The 20288-nt window shown below is 48.1% G+C and overlaps 1 protein-coding gene across 4 annotated transcripts in view; it reads right to left on the reverse strand.

The window, feature by feature from the left end:
- The window catches only part of MOCOS (molybdenum cofactor sulfurase), a 51920-nt gene extending 32813 nt beyond the window's left edge, over positions 1-19107 (reverse strand). Inside the window, exons 1-6 of one of the 4 annotated variants that reach the window (XM_014829344.3) lie at positions 18824-19107; positions 12656-12745; positions 9790-9856; positions 8269-8910; positions 5225-5301; positions 3069-3268 (exon numbers count right to left, since the gene is read on the reverse strand). In XM_014829344.3, the coding sequence (XP_014684830.2) occupies positions 3069-3268; positions 5225-5301; positions 8269-8910; positions 9790-9856; positions 12656-12745; positions 18824-18965 (1218 nt within the window). In that variant the 5' untranslated portion in view covers positions 18966-19107. Of the gene's footprint in view, positions 1-3068; positions 3269-5224; positions 5302-8268; positions 8911-9789; positions 9857-12655; positions 12746-18178 lie in introns of all 4 variants that reach the window. The other 3 variants (XM_044774585.2, XM_070513178.1, XM_070513177.1) reach the window with 3 other exon arrangements.
- Positions 19108-20288: the final 1181 nt, after the last annotated feature.

Genomic DNA, 20288 nt, shown 5'->3' on the forward strand with positions numbered 1-20288 from the left:
GGAGTACAGCGCCCTCTGCAGACCACAGGTCAGCCTGGTCACTCTGGGCTTCCCGCTGGCCAGTGCAGCAACGGTGCCTCCCACACACCCTTGTCAAGGCCATGGCTATCTTCACTTTAGCCATCTCCCCTGGACTGTCAGAGTGAGAAGAAGCCATTCACTGGGTTGAGCCACTGGGGGCCTCAGGAAAACAACTCTGCCCCTTTACCCTTGGCGAGTAGCTCAGTGACATGGAAGCCTGCTAATGAAGTTCAGAGGTTCCCTGGTTCTCTGCGGTGAGACCCGGCAGCACCACTGGGTCCGGCCAACTCCACCTCCAGAGTCAGTTGGTCTCCATTCAAGGGGCAGCTCCTAGGGAAGCCCCCTCACTCCCTCACCCCAATTGCTGCCAAGCTGAATTAGAAGTCTCCATGCCCACCCTTCTCCCGGATCCACCAGTATGCACTGTTCCAGTGACCACTGCTGCAAAACAAGCTGCCCAAACTTGGTGGAATAAAACAATAACTATTCTGTTGTGCTCACGGCTACAGGAGGTTAGGAATTCAGAAAGGGCATGGGGGAAAGGGCTTGACTCTCTTCCATGATCTCTGAAGTCTCAGCTGGGAAGACTCCAAGGCTGGGAGTGACTGGCGTCTAGGAGTTGGAGTCATCTGGAGACACACTTACTCCTGTGTGTGTCTGGCCCCCAGCAGGGAGGGCTCAAAACAGGACTGCTACCACAGTGCCAGCGCTTGGCTTCCTCACAGTATGGCAGCCTCAGGGTAGAACTTCTTTTTTTTTTTTTTAAAGATTTTATCTTTTTCCTTATTCTCCCCAAAGCCCCGCCGTACATAGTTGTATGTTCTTTGTTGTGGGTCCGTCTAGTTGTGGCATGGGGGATGCTGACTCAGTGTGGTTTGATGAGCAGTGCCATGTCCATGCCCAGGATTCGAACCAACGAAACACTGGGCCGCCTGCAGTGGAGCACGCGAACTTAACCACTCGGCCACGGGGCCAGCCCCTCAGGATAGAACTTCTTACGTAGAACTTGGGGCTCCAAAAGCAAGTGTCCCAGGGAACAATGCTGCCTCGCCTTTTCTGACTTAGTCTAAAAAGCCATGCGTTGTCACCATCTGTGGCATTCTACTGATTATGAGGGAGTCACAAACCCACCAAGATTCAATGGGAAGAAACAGGGACCACACACCTAGAAGAGGATGTGGGTGGAAGAGGCTGTTTTGGCCACACTTACCTTTCATCCTAATTTCCCATCATGACTCAATGTCCCCTCATCCTGAACCCTACAGAATCCCAAAGAGGTCCCCCCTGTGCCCATCCAGGTGAAGGAGGTAGTTGTTGTGGCAGGAAGAGCACTGCATCCAGAGAGGGCAGAAACCAGCTGACCAGAGTACAGCACCAGAACCTTCCTGCCCAGGAGCCTTTGTGCTCAATGTTTATTGAGCACTTGCTTCATACCAGGCCCCATGCCAAGGGATTATATATTACATCTCCTTTAATGCTCTTAACAACACTATCAGCAAGGTAGTTGTTACCCTCCTTTCATAGACTTGGAGAGCATACATTAACTTGCCCAAGCTCACAGAGCCAGCAAGAGACAGTCAGAATCTGAACCCAAACTCTTAACCACTATGCAGAGTGACTTCCAGCAGAGGGGAGAATGAAATTAGGAGGCCTGGATATCAAAAACAAGAACCCAAGGGCTTCTCCTAAGAAGGCTAAATTCTTTTACACATCCCCTGAAAAAGAGACAGCCAAACCCAGCCATGACGCTATCTGATGTTTCCCAAGGCCAGCAACACCCCCAGGGAATTCTCATACCACGAAGTAGCCCGGGAAAACGGGAAAACGAAAGCTGGACTTTCCGGAACCGGCACAGCTGGCCAAGCCTCAGCTACGGACTCCACCCATGCAATGAACTTCCTCTACAAACGCCCAGAGGGAGAAACTCATCCTGTGTCCGGCCTCGGGGAAGGAGAGTGCTGGCGAAGTCAGCAAGGCACCTAGATAGGCAGCTCTCTCTCCCTGGGTGGTTCCTCCCTTTGGAGGCTTCTCTAGGCAAATGAGGAATTCTCTCCCTGCTCTGCCTGCCGCAGCATACTTCCTGGTCACCTGTCTGCCCTCTTCCACACCCTTCAGGAAATACAAACTTATTTTGGGTTCAAGAATGAAACATTTTACCAATTGCCTAGAATAACATATTTAAGAAGGCAAACATTTTACCCCCAATGCACTGTCCATCCTCCCTCCAAAAACAACATTTAAAATCACATGCTTCTAGGTGGTGTCGGGGCTATTTCTGCTGGTGTATAATTGAGGGGCAGTGGGGGCTCTGCACAGTCAACCCACCCAGAGATAACCTGTGATTGTAGAGCATCTATCCCTAAATGCCAGTGAGAATGGACATTTCCCCCAGAAGAATATTTTCAAGTTTGTTCCCCAGAAAGGTTATGGCTGTTCAGAAGGGGGCGGAGGGAGACATGATTCCTTGAGAAATGGATTTTGCTTGAGAAATTCTGGGTTTAACAAAAATGAATAGCGATGGTGGTTTTCAAAGGAAGATGAGCACCATTTTCCAAACTTATGTGATGGTCCAATCTGTTCCTCACAGAGCAGCTCTAGGAATCTGTGCTCTGGGAAGAGCCTTGGGTCCCCATGCCTAGTCTGTGACACCTGTCTGGTGACCACCTACTGCTATGTCTGAGTACTCAGTGTGACTCTGGACTTTTTAATGGACTGGGCAGTGACCAGCTTCCTCAACTGTGGCAAGAAACCAAGTAGTTCTCAACCTGCAAACCACTATTTGCTCTCTTCCCACTTGAAATTGACCATTTCTGGCTGAATAAAGAGGGCTGGAAAACTAAATAGCCATGCTTGTTAGATCTGGGCGTAAATGAGAGCAAAGAGCCTCTAAAGAAGGGCCAGTGGTCTCTCCAATATGCAGGGGCTTCGTCACAGCCACTGCAAGAGCCCAGAAGCCTTGACTGCAAATTTCAGGGCTCTGAAAGGCTGTAGAGCTCCAGAGGAGAGCAATTCTGTCATGAGGTCAGCAAGATGACAAGAAAACTCACCTCGGAGTAACCAATGATATTCCCATTGTCGTCGAGCACATTAAAATTGATGATTGGACCCTGAACCTCCGGGCTGCTGAATTCAGAGTCGCTGTAAATCTGCACCACGGGGGCTCCATTGGGGTACCGGAGGGCGGCCAGGGCGGTGTAGGTGTACTGGGTCAAGGTAAAGGTGTGCTGCTTGATATTCTCCATCCCACCTCAAAAACAACGACGAAAGGTCAAGGAGAGTCATAAACTTTACAAAAAATTCTCTCATTCATTTTTAAGAAAATGAGATCTTTATAACTGGCCAGTTTGGACCTCATATTAATGATTTTAAGTACTTGTAAATATTGCTTGGTATACCCCTACAATACACATTTTGTCTTTGGCGCTGAACCACAGTTTGCCATTGCTGTTTCTGTGGAATTTTTTCATAGGAGTTCTTGTCATCCTCTTTTTTTTTTTTAAATAATGCTACTTAAGCATTCAGATAATTTAGATGTTTGATAAAAGATTGCAAAAAATGCACAATCTTTTCTTTAAATGCATCATTTTTTTGCTGTTTTTGTTAGTGTTTAAATCATTTTAATATTCTACAAAGTAATTAAGGATACATGCTACAACATGGATGAACTTTGAAAAAATTATGCTAAGTGAAATAAGCCAGACACAAAAGGACAAATATTGTATTATTCCTCATATATAAGGTGCCTAGAACAGCCAAATTCATAGAGACGGAAAGGAGAACAGAGGTCACTAGGGGCTGGGGGAGGGGAATAGGGAGTTAGCATTTAATGGGTAGCATTTCAATCTCGGGTGAGGACAAAGTGGAGATGGATAGAGGTGACGGTTGCACAACGATGTAAATGCACTTAATGCCACTGAATTGTACACCTAAAAATGGCTAAACTGGTCCATTTTATATTATATAAAATATAATATTTATATTATACATATATAATATAATATATAATATATATAATATATAAGATTTATATTAAAATATACATTTTAAACACAATTTTTTTAAAAAAGAGGAATTAAGTAGGAAAAATCAGGGTTTGCTTTACTGTGGAACTGATATTGTCAATCTGCTTTCAGGGGCATCCCTGGCCCCGTCAGACCCTGTCACTTGTGGTTTGGATACCTTGTTAATACCTTTCCTTGGAAAAGTGCTCATTTCTCAACATCCATCTTGATTATCTCCTCACTGTCCTGGATGATGCCCAGTCACCTCCCTGCATTACTATCAACCCTCCCTTCCCATGAATCAAGTCTGCCCCAGTGTTGGGCTAAGGCTGAGGACCTAAGGATCTCATTACTGTGACGAGATAGAGAGAGAAAGGACTGACTAACCACTAAGCCATGTGCCCGGTTGACCACAACCCCGTCTCCATAAGGACAGTACAAGCAGTGCCACCCAGTTCTAGAAGCTCAGCCTCTGGAAGGAGTGCCCAGGAGCACAGCAGAATGGTGGATGCCTGGCTCACCAGACAGAGCTTCTCCCAGCCATGTACCTTTGTGTCAAGCCCAATAAGATGGGAAGTGACATCTTGTGTGTCACCTTATGGCGAGAACCCCCAACCTGCTCACACTCCCCAAGCATTTGTCAAGGAAGGAAAATGTGCATCATTGCAAAAGCCAGCAGCAGAGACGGTAGCTGGGGCTCAGGGTTAGGCATTACTATCACCTAGGTTTAAATCTTAGCCCTCCCAGGTACCAGACCCCTGGCCCTGGGGAAGGCATTTAACCTTTCTGAGTATAAGCCCCTTTATGGGCAAAGTGGACTCGTCACAGAGCTTCCCTGTGGGAGGACCCAGCAAGGTAAGAGCTAAATAAGGTCTCAGTATCTGTAACCATTCCTAATGGAGAGACCGAGGACGGCTCCTCTGTTTCTGTGAAGTTATTAACCTCCTGATTTGGAATATCTCTTACTTGTTAAAATATTCTTTTAACTGACAAAAAAAAAAAATCTCAGTCTCTTACTCTTGCCTCAGCAGTCATTTTGAAGTTCTTTACAATCAGCTTCAACTGCATTCAGCGTATAGCTGCCCTGTGCCAGTCACTTGCACAGACTCTGGCTCCTTTATCTGAATTGCACCTGTGCCAGGGCTCCCTCAAGGACACAGGCGACAGGAGCAAATTCCACAAGGTTAAAAATGTCCACTAACCTGTGAGGCGCTCTAGAGCATCAAATCCATGTTTCAGTGCTATTACGTCAAGGAATGAAATGGTGCCGTCTTCAAACCTGTAACCATGGTGAGGGGAACAAGGTCAAGCCGTGACCAGCATCTCCATGTGCATTTTACAGTATATAGCAAGGTTTAGATTCTAGTCTCAGGGATAATTTATGAACACCTTCCATCTGCTGCCTTATAAAACAGTGCTCTCTCCCTCAGGACAGAGGGCTTTGCACATCAAGATACGTCAGCCTGCCTCTGGCCCCGATCCGCTCCGCAGCTTTCTCAGGATGGGATGGTAGTGGTGACAAAGGGCCCTAAAAGACAGCCATCACCCTGAGAAATGCTACACTGCCCCCAGGAAGACTTTGGACTTGACAAAACTTCAAGTGCTATGGGCCCTTGAAACGCTGCCCGTGACCCCAAGACAGTCCCATTGACAGGGCATCAATTCACTGTGATCAATTGTGCAACTATGAGGTTCTTAACAAGAGTTTGTGATTCCAAAGTCTACAGAACCACAGGCTTTGGTAAGAATGACGAGGCTCTAACATAGCAGAGGTGCACTTTCCTGATTAACAAGCTGTTCATTATGTTTGCATTTTATAATTATACACATAGTCAAAATACTCATCAAATCTTTATTGTCCGTGTACTGCATGCCAGACAGTGTTCTAGGTGCTAAGAACCCAGCAGTGAATGTGACAGGTAAATCCGTGCCCTCACAGTGCTTTCATTCTCCTGAGGACACAGAAGCAAGGAAGAAACATACAGAGAAACCAGATAAGAAACATGCCAGGTGGTGACAAGTGCAATGAAGATGCATACACAGGAGAGCCGGCAGCTGCTTTAGACGAGATGGTCAGGTGGGGGTCCTCTCCGAGGGAGATCATTTGAGCAGAGACAAGTGGAAGTAAGGAAGCGAGGGAAACTACTCATTTGGAAACAGCTGAGTTCACAGCTTCAGAGGGAAACAGGGTTCCAGGGAGAGGGTGCGGCAAATGCCTTGAGCAGGAGGAACCTGGCACACCGCAGAACAGCGAGGAGGTCAGTGGGGCTGAGAGCCGGTGAGCGAACAAGGCAGCGAGTGGTGGGAGATAGGGAACTCCTACCCTGGGTGAGATAACAGGGGGCTCAAGGGCTCTGAGCAGAAAGCAGTGACAGGATGGGACCCAGGCTTTGACAAGACACCTCTGGCTGCTGCAGGAGTGGAAGGAAGCTGGGCGACGGTGAGGAGGCTTCAGCAAGCATCGGGATGAAGGATGGTCACAAACAGCAGACTTGTGCAAGTTGATGCTTTCAATGGAAATACTGAGTTCTGTATTTTAATATTCTAGGGATAAGATTTGCTCAAAATATTGTTACTGCAGTGTTAATTTCCTTAAAAAAAACTAATGGTAATTAATAGACATACAGAATTTTAATAAAGAATCAATGAATCAGTTACTAATTGATTATGCACTAATGAATTAGTAAATAATTAATCTTTAATAAATTAAACATTATTAGCCAATAATGACTTAATTTATTAATTATTCAATAATAAAAAATTCTTATTATTATTATTATAAGGGTAAATAATACATTCAGCTTTCTGGGAATCTTGGTGTTGCACCTGCTATGAAGCAACCCACCAAAATGGAGGGAAAGAGGTCTGGTCCAGCCCAACCCAACCACGCCCGGCCCGTAATGAGCGGCCCCACTTCTCTTAGCCATCAGGTGTCCCTATTGGCTCAATAAAGTTTGGGTTGTCATTTTGTTCTGCCTTTAATTTATATGATGTTGTGCCTGTCATTCTGTTCTTACTTGGTTATACTACATGCTATATTATCACACTTGGATTCAAAAGGTTTACATTAGCCTTCCTGTTTTAGAATCCCCCAACCACGGAGAAGTCTCAAATAAAGGAGACATCACATAGCCTCATAACAATTCGATGCCAACTGCATCTTGGCGCTTCATCTACATCAGCTCTAAAGAATCGTTTCCTTTTAGACACCTACTTTATAGGAAAAACATGAGGTGCAGCGAGATCGAGTCATGTGCCCCTGCTCCCACAGCTGGTGTGCATGGAGCCACGATTCACTCCCCAGTGATCCAGCTGTGGGGCCTACACGTTTGACCAATGACTCTACTGCCAAGGCCACGCTCCTATCTTCAGGAACCTCTTGGCACCTGGGTCTGTCGGGGATATGACCCACCTTCCCATCCAGGGCCTGGGCCTTCTCAGGCACGAGCAGGAAAACTAGCTCCCTGCCTCAACCCCATGGTATCTCCTGCTGTTGGACCCATCAGAACCCTGGGTCACCTGCCATTTTCACCCTCTCATGCATTCAACCATACGGGTCCCAGCCATTGCCATCTGGGAGATTCCTGGGCATGACCCGCATCACCTGCCTCTGCACCCTGAGGAGGACACATAGACCAACAAACCCAGGCAGAGGCCTACACCATTTGAGGGCAAGTAGTTGCCTGCCCTCGAACTTCCTTTGTAACTCACAGTGGGGCTCGCAGAGGCTGCTGTTAAGGGTGCCCGGCAAGTCTGGTGGCCTCTGGTTTAATTGACTCCTCTTGTTAACTGGGTGCCAAGCTGAGCTGATTCTAGCTGCTGAAGAACTACCTGTGCTGTCAACACGTATGCACAGTTGTTCAAACGGAGCCATCTTTTTAAGTCCCTGCTTTAATTGCTGCCGCCTTTGTCAGTGCTCTGGGCCAAGGCCTGGTGGCCCTCCCTCTAGACCCCCTTGAGAGCCTGTCACCCCTTCTGCTTGCAGCCCTTATCTGCAGGCCTTTGTCCTCCCACACTGTGGAGAAGCCCACAAATGGGGGCAGAGTCCCCTGAGCCACCCGTGGCACATGCCAGCTGACCTCTGCCTCCCAGATCTGAGCCGTGCCACCAGCCTCCATCCCTGCCAGCAACAGCCAACTCCCCTGATCCCAGTGGGCCAGCCTGATCCCTTGCACAATCCTACAGGTGACACATGCCAGACCCAGCCTTGCTGAACTCCAGCCAGCCACTCTCTTGGCGAGGTTACCTTTCAACGACCGACTGTCTCGGGACATAGAAGTCTTCTCCTGCAAGGTAGGCAGCCGCCGTGCCTCCTCCAAAATAGGTTTTCCTCAGCAGAGGAGCCGTACGATTATTCACCAGCAGAGCACCCAGGCCGGTGGGGAATCCAAAGATCTTATAGAAGGAGAGGGGGACAAAGTCGGCCTGGTGAATAGACAGGTCCAAAGGCGAGGTGCTCACGTGGGAGGCTGCATCGAGCAGCACGAACCACTTCCCAGGCACGCTCACAGGGCACATCCGCCCGGACTTGACCTCTCCTATCCAAGAGAGGGGGTATCGGGTTCCGGAAAAGTTACTCTGAGCTGGGTAACAGAAGAGATGCGGAAGCAGGCAGTTGGGGTCGCTGGTGGCAGTCGCCAGTTTCTCCGCTGACCACAAGTCCTCTGGCCTGACCGGGATGGAAGTGACGTTCATGGCCATGGTGACCTTCCTCATGCCCACCACAGAGGTATGGCTGTCGGTGAGGTAACAGAACCGACTCCCGCTGCTCTCCGGGCCCGGGGACACCCACGGGAAGGCCTCTGCCACCAGTTTAAGAGCAGCTGTGCAGCCGGCTGTGAAAATCACACTGTAGTCGTCTGGGGAGGTGTGGAAGTGCGCCAGGATCCTGGAAGAGGCACAGCATCATGGCAACTCCGTCCAGTGTTAAACATTTGGAGGTAGTGTAGTTCTGCCAAATATGACACCTCTCTACCTTAACAGCTAGGAAAACCCCAGGTAGACTTTGCCACACTTGTGAAGTTAGGGCATGGGCAGAGGAAATTATGGAAAGAGATGACAAACAGGTTCAAACTGGCAAAATCAACTTGCCTCCCAAGTCCCCATCCTACCTGGATAAGACAAAAATCCACACCTACCCTAATCTCAGCTGAAGTCACCCCTCCTTGGTCTACTATCTGGCTTTATCATAACAAGCTTCAAGTCATCAACTTGTTTCACATTGTTTTTAATATTGGCAACCCAGTATCACTTTCGAATTGGAAATAATTAGAAATTGTATCCATTCAAGTAACTACCTGGAAATTACTTACCAAAAACTAATTATTACATGTGGAAAAATATAAAGAACGGCTTAACATGCAAATATCAGTAAAAAGTGGGAAAAAGATGAAGAAAACAAGATGCCTAATGAAACATGAAAAGAAAAACCAAAGGGACTATTTTTCTTCTCTCTGAAAAAAGACTTAGAAAGCTGGGTCACTCTCTGTTACTCTGGCCCCCAGGAATTCTGGCATCTGCTCAGAGCCACACACAACAGCTGTGCACACCTCAGAGCCCCCTACCTATGCTTCTGCCTGGCTCCACACCTCCTCACTCTCACCTTCCCATCCTCTGCCCCCGATGTTTATCATTGTGCATGTGTGGCCATTTAGCTGAGTGTGATCTTCCTAAAAGCAACTCAGAACCTTTGTGGGATGCGGGCAGGTGGTAGGAAGGAAGTCCATCCCCAGCAATGCCCACTCAGCCTGGCGCCTCTGCCGCTCACCTGTAACGCACCTGCTCCACGGTGTCATGGGTGAGCTTGCTGCTGACGTTCTGGCTGTGAGGGTTACCTGGTAGGTTACAGAGACAAAGCCACTGAGTCACTACTTATGGTCTCTCCTTTTGTGTTCTTCCAAAACCTTCTCCCTCAAAAAGTTCAGCATAAAACTACTATATGACCCAGCAATGCCACTCCTGTATACTCAAAAGAAATGAAAACATGGGCATACAAATATTCATGAACATGAATGTTTAGAGCAGCTTTACTCATAAAGCCAAACTCTGGGAACAACATAAATGCCCATGAGCTGGTGAACACATAGACAAAATGTGGTATATCCATACAATGGGAAATTATTCAGCAATAAAAAGGAACAAACTACTGGCTATGTCATGAATGAACCTCAAAAACATGCTAAGTGAAAGACGCCAGACACATGAGGTCACATATCATAAGATTCCATTTACATGAAATGTCCAGCAAAGGCAACTGTACAGAGACACAGAAAGTAGTAGATCAGCGGTTGCCTGGGCTGGGAGGGCAATGGGAATCAACTGTAAATGGGCATCAGAGATCTCAATGGGGGAATGAAAATGTTCCTTCTGACTATGGTGATGGTTGCACCACTCGGCAGTTACTAAAAATCATTGTACTGTACACTTGAAAGAGGTGAATTTTATGATACGTAAAATCTAACGTAATAAAGCTGTTAAAGAAACAAGCCAAAAACCCTCACCTCACTAGTATAACAAGACAGGATCAGGGAAGAGCTGGAAGTCAGCTCAGAGGCAGCCAGCCCAATGCAAGAACCTTTTCTACAAGTTCCCTGACAGATGGTGAGCCCAGCTCTGCTCGTTAACTCCAGGGAACCCTGTACACAATCTCAGGAGGCTGCCCTTTCCCCTAACCCCAAAACAGAGCCATGAATGCCTCTTAATCTAAGGCCCCATCTGTTGCCCTGCATTCACACCCCTGCTCCTGGCACTGTTCCTGCAAAAACACATCTCTCTCCTCTTCCAAATACGTGACAGGAGCTGTGACACCTCCTCTTAGCCACCCATTCTCAACGCTAAAGGCTCTCCTAATTTCACCCTTCCCTTGTCAGTTTCTAGTTTTTCTCCCCTCCTGGTGTCCCTCCCAGTGTGTGCCCCAGAGTATCATTATCTCCCTCAAAACACAGCCCCCAGGCATGAACACAGACCCTTGAAGGGCCTGACCCTCAGGGCTGGGCACCACCACTTCTCAGGAGCAGGACCACATGTGCACGTTACACAGTCTTGGCCTTTTTGGTTTTGGTTTCTTTTTTTCTCAAACCACACTGGAGGGTTATACTGAATGTCTGGCCACTGAAGCTACTAATGTTCCTTTTCCACATCAGCTAGGAACTGTGGGACTTGGTACTTATCCTTGTTGCCCTTCATCACCTTGGTTTTCAGTCCCACATCATTAGGATCACCTGCAGTCCTGATTCTGTCATCTCTCAGGCCAGCACCAGGGTTATGACTCTTGCAAAGGTGAAAGAAGGAGAATTGCAGGTCTCCTTGCAAATCATGGATTAAAATCAAGCTAAAGTCCCTCACTGGCATCCTCCCTGGAGACTGTTCCCCAGATTTAAATATCTGTGGGCTGCCCAGAGCCTGAGTGCGGCATCACAGGACTGTCATGAACCGAGGCAGGCTGGTGGGGGCTGAGGGCTTGTGCTCTGGAGCCAGACCGCCTGGAGACTCAACTCCCCCAGCTCCAGCACCTCCTGACTGCATGGCCTCAGGTTAGTTACCTACCCTCTCTGAGAGGGACCCTGTTTCTTCATCTGTAAAACAGCAGTGATAACAGAACCCGTACCTTAGCTCCTTTGATAACAGAAGCTTGTCATGAGGATGGAGAGAGAATACAGATGAAGTACCTGAATTGTCATGAGTGCTCAGTAAACGTTATCTTTGCTTTGACACCACCACTGCTACAGGCGTTACTGCTGCTATTAGTTCCAACTCCCTTTAAAGTTATCTCCTGATTACCTTGCGCTGCTGATTAATGCCCTCAATGACTGCCCACTGTTTCTAGAGTAAACATCACACTGTATGGAGCACCTACAAGGCATCTTCCCACCTCTCCATTCATACCTCCACCCCTCTCCCCTACTCCCTGTGTTCCTGAGCTGCTTCCTAAAACCACTACAGGGTCTTACCTCATGCTGTTCCCTCTGCCTGGAATACCCTTCTCCTCCTCTTTTCCAGGTGAATTCGTGCTCCTTCTCCAGCATCCACTCCACTCCTAAAGAAGCTTTCCCTGACACTCACACTGCCAGCTCACTGTCATTCTGCAGACATAGACCCCCATGGCACTAGGGCCTTTTGTTCATAGCCCTTCACACGGGTGACAATTTACATTTATTTGGTAATTTACACTTGATTAAGGTCTTGTCTTGACTAGACCATAGTCCACAAAGGCAGGGACTGTGTTTACTTTGTTCTCATTACAGCACCACGCCCAGGACACGAAAGAGGCTTAATAAACATTATGGAGTGAATGAAGGAATAAATGTTCCTCCTGCCGCCCCACCCTCTGCACAGTGCCAGTCCCACAGGGTCATCACACCATCAAAGAGTACCTTCATGCCTTTGTGCATTTCCTGACACTGACCCCTTCTTCTGGAAGTAACTTGTGTGTCCCCGTGCCAGTTCTTCCCATCCCAACAATACATGTATTAGATTGACCCTGGGTGACCCCCTCTCACATGGGGCTTATTCAGCTTTGGGTGCTCACCATGGTCCTAGTCTATTAATCCAACATTTATTAAGTAGAGAAATATCAGCTGAATGTAGCTGGCTAATGTTCAAAGCAAAAGTCAGTGTTGGTGTGTTTTTCTTACCATAAACATTTTCCACGAGATCTTTAGTGAAGCTTGTGAGCTGGCTCTGGGAGAACAATGTGGCTCCCGCATGGTCAAGGTAGACGGTTCCTGAAAGAAAACACAAAATAAACCTGTGGTGTTTTCCATAGGTCTTCCACTTATTTGACCTCAATCTTGTTTGTGTGTGCCTGACCAGTGCCTATTTGATGTATGTAGACATAATATCAGGCCACTGATTTCTCCCAGTCTCTTGATACGTACTTCTTAATCCACTGGCAGGCGTGAGCAATGCAGGAATAGCACTTTCTATATTTAAAGACTTTTCAAGCCCTGAGAGAGCGTTTCTGACTAACCAGCTCTCTGAGGAACCTGGAAGAGCATCTCACGTAGAGGAGGAGCCCAACAGCCGTTGGTGATTAACATAAATCTATTTCACCTTATGACTCACACCCTATTCTGCAAGTTCCGCGCAGTTTCTCTCGTGGGGCGAGCCCTGATTCTGTTTCCCACAGTGAATTCTACAATCCTCAACCCTAGACCAGCTTTGAGAGCTTCAAAGAATACTAGGATGTAAAGGATCTTTCCAGTCTCTCTCAGAAACAGAGAAATGCAAATTTAGATGAAAGTGAGATATTTGAGCCTGACCCATCAGATTGGCCAAGTTCAAAAGGTTGGACAATTCACTGTGTGGGTGAGGATGTAGGGAAACAGGCTGGCTGGTACATGGCTGAGGACGGTAAATGGGTACAACCTCTTCATGGATAGCAATTTGGCGATATCGGTCACACTTTAAAATGCAAACTCTCTTTGACCCAGCAATTCCTCTGTTAGGAATTTATCTTATAAATACCCATGCTTTTGTGAATGGCCTTTCTATGAGGATATTCAGTACAGCACTGTCTGCAGTAGCAAAAGATTGGAAATGACTTAAATGTCCACCAACATGTATTTAAAATAAAGAATTCTTGTACACCTCTCTAGTACTTTATAAGTACTAATATGGAACAAACTCTGAGATACGTTTTCAAGAACATCCAATATGAATAGATTCATCCTTTCTTTCCTTCACTTAAATATTTTTTGTTTGTTTTATAACAGCTTTATTGAGATATAACTCACATACTATAAAGCCTGCCCTTTTAAAATTGTATAATTTAGAGTTTTTAGAATATTCATAAAGTTCTGCAACCATCACCATATCTAATTTTAGAACATTTCATTCATCCCAAAAAGAGACCCCATACCTATTACCAATAACTCCCCAATCCACTCAGCCCCACCCCCTGGCAGCCACTAATCCACTTTCTGTCTCTATAGATTTCCCTGTTCTGGACATTTCATATAAATGGAATCATACAATATGTGGCCTTTTGTGTCTGGCTTCTTTCACTTAGCATAATATCTTCCAGGTGCCTCCATATCGCAGCATGTATCAAAACTTCATTCCTTTTTATAATTGAATAGTATTCTGTGTGGATATACCACCTTTCATTTATCCATTCATCCACTGATGAACATTTACGTTGTTTCCATTATTATAAATAATGCAGCTATGAATATGTGTGTATAAGTTTTTGTGCGGACACATGTTTTCTCTCTTTCGGTGAGTTGTCCTTTCCCTTTTGTTTTTTACTTTCTTGATGGTATCCATTGAAGCATGGAAGTGTTTAATTTTGATGAAATCCAATTTGTCTATTTTTGTTATCACTGCTTTTATTTTTAGTGTCATAAGAAACCATTGCCTAACCCAAGGTTCTGATGATTTTTGCTTAGGCTTTCTTCTAAGAGTTTTATACTTTTAGATTTTATATTTAGGCCTTTGATCCGTTTTCAGTTAATTTTTTAATACAGTGTAAGGTAGGGGTCCAAGTTCATCCTTTTGAATGTGGATATTAAGTTGTCCCAACACCATTTGTTGAAGAGACTACTTTTCCCTCTGTTGAACTGTCTTGGCATTCTGTTGGAAATCAATTAGCCGTAGATATATGGGTTTATTTCTGAACTTACAATTCTGCTCCATTGGTCTATGTGTCTATCCTTATGCAAATAGCACACTGTCTTGATTACTGTAACTTTATATAAATTTTACTTACTTTACTTTTATGGAAAGTGCAAGTCTTTCAACTTTGTTATTTTTCAACATTGCTTTTGCTGTTCTGGGTCACTTGATTTACATATGAATTTTAGGATCAACTTGTCGATTTCCGCAAAAAAAAGTACCTGGGATTTTGATAGGAATTGCATGAAATCTGTAGGTCAATTTGGAGAGTATTGCCATCTTAACAATATTAAGTCTTCAAATCCATGAATACAGGATGTCTTTCCATTATTTAGATCTTCTTTTATTTCTTTCAAGGATGTTTTGTAGTTTTCAGTGTATAATCCTTTGTACTTCTTTGGATACATTTATTCCTATGTATTTTATTTTTTGATGCTTCCCTTTATTTCATTTTCATAGTGTTTACTGCTAGCGTATAGAAATTGAAATGATATTTGTATATTGCTCTTGTATCCCATGACTTTGCTGAATTTTTTAGTTCTAATAGTTCTGTGTGTGGGTTCCTTAGGCTTTTCTATATATAAGATTATGTTATCAGCAAGTAGAGATGTTATACTTCTTCCTTTCCAATCTAGGTGCCTTTTATTTCATTTTCTTGCCAAATTGTCTTAGTTAGAACTTCTAGTGCAATGCTGAACAGAAGTAGCGAGAACAGACATCCTTATCTTATTCCTGATCATGGGGTAAAGCTTTCAGTCTTTCACTATTAGGTATGACGTTAGTTGTGGTTTTCTGTAGATGGTCTTTATCAGGTTGATTAAATTTCCTTTTATTCCTAGCTTACTGAGAGTTTTTACACTCAAGAAATATTTATTGAGCACTCATTATGGCACAAGCACTGTTCTAAGCACTGGGGACACAACAGCAGACAAAATACAAGCTGGTATGATAGTGACAGAGAGAGACTATAAGCAAATAAAGTGACAGAGAAAGACAATAAGCAAATAAATATAAACTATGTCAGAGGATGAGAAATGTTATGGCTCAATTATGTTAAAAAAAAACAACAACCATGTACACACATATAAATATAGACACACAAGATACGGGTGGCAGCAGTTGACACTGGGGTGGCCACAAGGGCTGTGGCTAGAGGAGAGGGGGGCTCCCTGGCCATTCTTCATCCTCCTTTGGCACCTTTTGAATTTGGTACCATGTAAATGTATTACCTAGTCCAAAAAATTAGTTTTAAAATAATGTTCTCTTTTACCGATGATTCAGAAATACAAAGGTACCACACCGAAAGAAAGACTTGCATCTGCCCAACCATCAGGGAGATGATCATGTGAAGCCCCAGTGACGTGTGACACCTGAGGGGCTGCCAAGGGCACCACACGCCTTGCCCACAGTCTTCTGTGGGGCCAGGAAGCCATTTGGGAGAAAGCTGCTTTGGCCTTTGGTCCAGTAATTAATTTTGCAAAACAGGGCAGAGATCTGATCTTAGTAGGACAGCCAGCACAGTAGTTAGTGCAGAATCCAAGTCAACCAACCTAGGCTGAATCCTGCTCCCCACTGTGGATTCCTGTGCCTTCATCTGCAAGTGAGGTATGTGTTAAATGAGTTGGTGTTTGACAGCACCCAGTCCAGTGCCTGGTGCACAGTAAACACTCCACAAGGTTTGGCTGTTATTAGAAGAAGCAGGCAAACAATTCCAAAATCAGTTGGCCTTAGACCTTCAGGAAAGGACATTCCAGGGTCTCTTCTGGCTCATGCACCTTCAGTTCTTGGTTCCACACAGGGTGAATAGCCATCAGTCAGCACCCTGAGGCTTCAAGATCCACTTGAACCACATCTGTGTAATCAATATTCTCCTTTCACCAAAACAAGGAAATTCCCAACCAATTGGTTAGGCAAAATATTTCAGCACTTAAAGATTAAGCATTTAATTATCCAGACGACCACTGAACCAGACAAATTCTCAACCTGCAGAAAATCTATGGCGGGGGGGGGGGGTAAGGGGGAGGAAGGGGAGGCGAAGGTTATGTTATTTTGGTTTGGTTGGTTGTTTTTTTTTTTCCCTGCCCTCTCTCCAGTTCATTTGTTTCTATGTGGAAAAAAGAGGGGATATGTACCAGGACTCCCCGCGGTGGGAGGGTGGAGTTTCATCCACAAAAGTTTACTTGAACCATAATGTAGAGGGAATGGTGGGAACTTGCACTAAATAGACAGATAGATTGAGAGAGAGATAGACAGACAGACAGACAGATGGATGCTACACACAACACAACCACAAACACAGCAGCTGTTAAAGGGGCTCTGAAGGCCAGCCTGGCAGCCTGGCTATCACATCCAAACTTTACCTTTGAGGGAAAAGGTGCTGTTCTCTGAGGGCCAAGAGAGAAACAAAGAGGGGACCAGAAGTGCCTCCACTTTCCCAGGGCAGTGTGGAGGGAAGAGGTGGGCAAATGATGGGAGTTAGGGATCAGAGCTGGAGGCAATTAGGGGATTAAGGAGGTGTGGTGCTGAAATAATTACCTACTGAATGATAACAGCCTCTGGGATTTGTTTCAAAAGAATGGGGAGCGTCTGCACCTGTGGGTTTCCCTCTCTCTATTTCTGTGGGTGGGAATTTCCATAATAAAAAAAAGTTCTGAGAGAGGGAGACAGGGAGAGAGAGAGAAAGAAAGAGAGGGAGAGACTGTGGAAGCAGAGGGAGGGGCGCTGTTTCCAGCAGGTGACTGCCACCGTGGAAAATGGGGAGGGAGTAGAGAGAGGCCAGTAGACAGTCCCCTGTCTCCTTCCTGGGATCCCCTAGCAACGTACAGACGGGGGACACACAAGAAGGAGGCCGCATCCCTTAAAGCCCCCAAAGGGAAAAAGACTCACAATCCGAAACATGAGGAAATGACCTGAAAAGCTGAAATCAGCCACCTGATTAATGAAACCTAAGTCGTGGTTGCTGTTTCACCGCAAGCAGGGGACTGGTCATCAACTGTTCACCACGACAGAATAAAATTATACACCTCAGGGGTCGTCCCTGTGGCCGAGTGGTTGCGTTCGCGCGCTCCGCTTCGGTGGCCCAGGGTTTCGCCGGTTGGAATCCTGGGCGCGGACATGGCACCGCTCCTCGGGCCATGCTGGGGCGGCGTCCCACAGACCACAACTGGAAGGATTCACAACTAAAAATACACAACTATGTACTGGGGAGGTTTGGGGGAGAAAAAGGAAAAACAAACTCTTTTAAAAAAATTATACACCTCAAATCCCGGCGCCCGACGCCAAGACCTGCCCACTTACCCTTCAGCCCCTCCCTGCTCTACCGGCAAGCGGTTCTGAGACTCGAGGAAGCCCTTCACCCAAGGTCCCTGGCAAAAGGGTGAGCCCCCACCCCGTGCGGGCCCCCGACCCGCCCTGCAGCAATGGGCTGGGGACGGCCACAGGGCCCGATCGAGCTTGATTTCGAATTTACCCCGCCTGTTCCGCTTTGCGGAACTCAAAGGCACGATGCGGTCCCGGCTCTCACGTCCAGTTTACAGGCTCACCTTGTACTTAAAATTCACATTCCACGCTTTGCTAATTCAAGTCCCCCAGAGAGCTGGAGTTCGGAGGCATTGTTCTGAGCGCACGAGTGAGAAAACTGAGGTTTCGAAAATAAAAGTTGCTGCGAGTGATCCCACCGCAGTCCGCAGGAGCGCAGCTTCGGAAGGCTCCGCCCGGCGGCCGAAGCCCCTTGGTCCCAACCCGGAGCGCTGGCCGCCCACGCACTGTTCCCGTTCCCGGGGAGCATCCGAACTGTCACGGCCCGGGACTCTCCTGCATTTTGCAACCCCGGCTCCAGCTGGACCTTTTGGAGTTGGGAGTCTCGCGGCAAGCGAAAGCAAAAAGATTCCTAATCCGGGTTCGCGGAGGGCGGAGACAGGTGATAAAGGACTAGGCTGGTCCTCCACCACTGGAAAGTCTAAGGAGCAAGAGTAGCAAGAAGTCTTGGGGCTTGGGACCTCAGGGAGCCGCGTCTACGAAACGGACGCATGGACACATCCCTCAAGGTCTTTCGATTTCAAATGCATCCCAAATGAGGTAACGCCGCTCCCACCTGGAGCAAAAGCTCCTGCTACGTCGGTTCCAGAAACCGCGCCCCCCCCACGGCCACCTGGCCAGCCCCGGGCAGGTGTCCCCGCCGGCCTCACCTGCCAGGCGGCCGAATTCGCGCGCCCGCAGCTCGCGCAGGCTGCGCGCACCGTAGCCATAGGCGAGCCGCTGCGCGCTCGAGTCCCGGAACTGCGCGAAGTCCAGCAGCTCGGCCCCCGGCTGCGCCGCGCCACCGGCCATGACCCAGGCCTGCCTGCCGCGCCGTCCGGGTCGCCCGGGCCGGGCGGGGGAAACGCCGAGGCCGGCCCGCCCGGACTCCGCCTCCGCCACGCCCGGCGCGCCTCCCCGCCCGCCCGTGGCACCGGGTCTGCGGCCGAGGGGCGGTGCCTCTCGGGACCGCCCGGCTTGCCTGGGGCGCGCTGACTCAAGGAGTTTCACTTCTTTCCTGACCTTTGCCCGTCAGGGGCGGGGCGGGGGGAGAGTGCCCGTTTTGGTTGTCTCTTTGAACAGCTTCCCAACGGAGCCCACGGAGGTGCCCCCAGACACTTGGAACACAAGTTCTCATTTATCTGTGGTCCCTCGGAGAGGCTGGTGGAAGAAGCAACGAACTGCGTTTTGCTGCTCGGCATCCTGGAACCTGGCGATGCTCCTCGGGACTCTTCCGGGCCCGAACCGCGCACAGCGCCCGGGACCCCCTCTCTCCGTGGCAGGACCCTCGTGTACCGGGCGGGAGTTTGTAAGGAGACTTCCTGGGGTGCTGCTCCCCAGTAGGGCGTGTGCTCCGCGTATCCGAATGCGGCTGACCATTGGGTGAACGAGAAGAAAGATTGGGGATCCCCGAGGTTGGTTAATAAGGTCTCGGCGGCTGCGCACCGTCGAAACGGGTCGCTTGGGTGCGACCTAGACAGGAGCACCTCCTCCTCTCTGCCCTCGGGCCTGCATCCTGGGTGCCAGAGGCAGAGCGGCGCTGTCCCGAGGCACCACTGCCTCACGAATGGAGGGCAGGCCAAACCCACATGCGGAAAGTGCCGGGCCTGCTTCCGCTGGTGGAGTGAGAGGGGACGAGGTACTGGGATCCCAGGAAAGGTGCTCCGTGTGAAACCAAGTTGGGGGGCCCTAATGCGGAACCTGCTGCGAAGGAGAGCAACGTGCTGGGGCCTCAGGTGAGGGGACCCAAGGTGGGGGCCCAGGAGTGGCCCACTGGCTCTCGATGCATACCGCGGTGGGACGAGGTGGGAAGGGCGCCCATGCCACAAGCTTACTGCCTGCGCTGCGCCAGACCCGCGGTCTCCCAGGGCGTGCGCCGCAGATGCCTTGGGATGCGTGATGATGCGGGCAGCAGAGTCCCCGGCCCACCCTCTGCCTTTATGAAAAGCGCCCCGAGGGTTCTGCCCCTCGGTGGCCCAGCGTGAGAGGCGTGGAAGGCCGCGCACAGCCCTGCCCCTCTTGGCCTAGCCCCCCAACACCAGGGCTGAGAAAGACCCAGGGAGGGGGGTGCTCGTTGCGTCCCTGGCTGGAGGAGGGGGTTCTTGGGCTGCAGCGCTAGAGCCGGTGGCCCGGCAA

This window comes from Equus asinus, chromosome 7, assembly GCF_041296235.1.
Source record: "Equus asinus isolate D_3611 breed Donkey chromosome 7, EquAss-T2T_v2, whole genome shotgun sequence".
Lineage (NCBI taxonomy): Eukaryota > Metazoa > Chordata > Mammalia > Perissodactyla > Equidae > Equus > Equus asinus.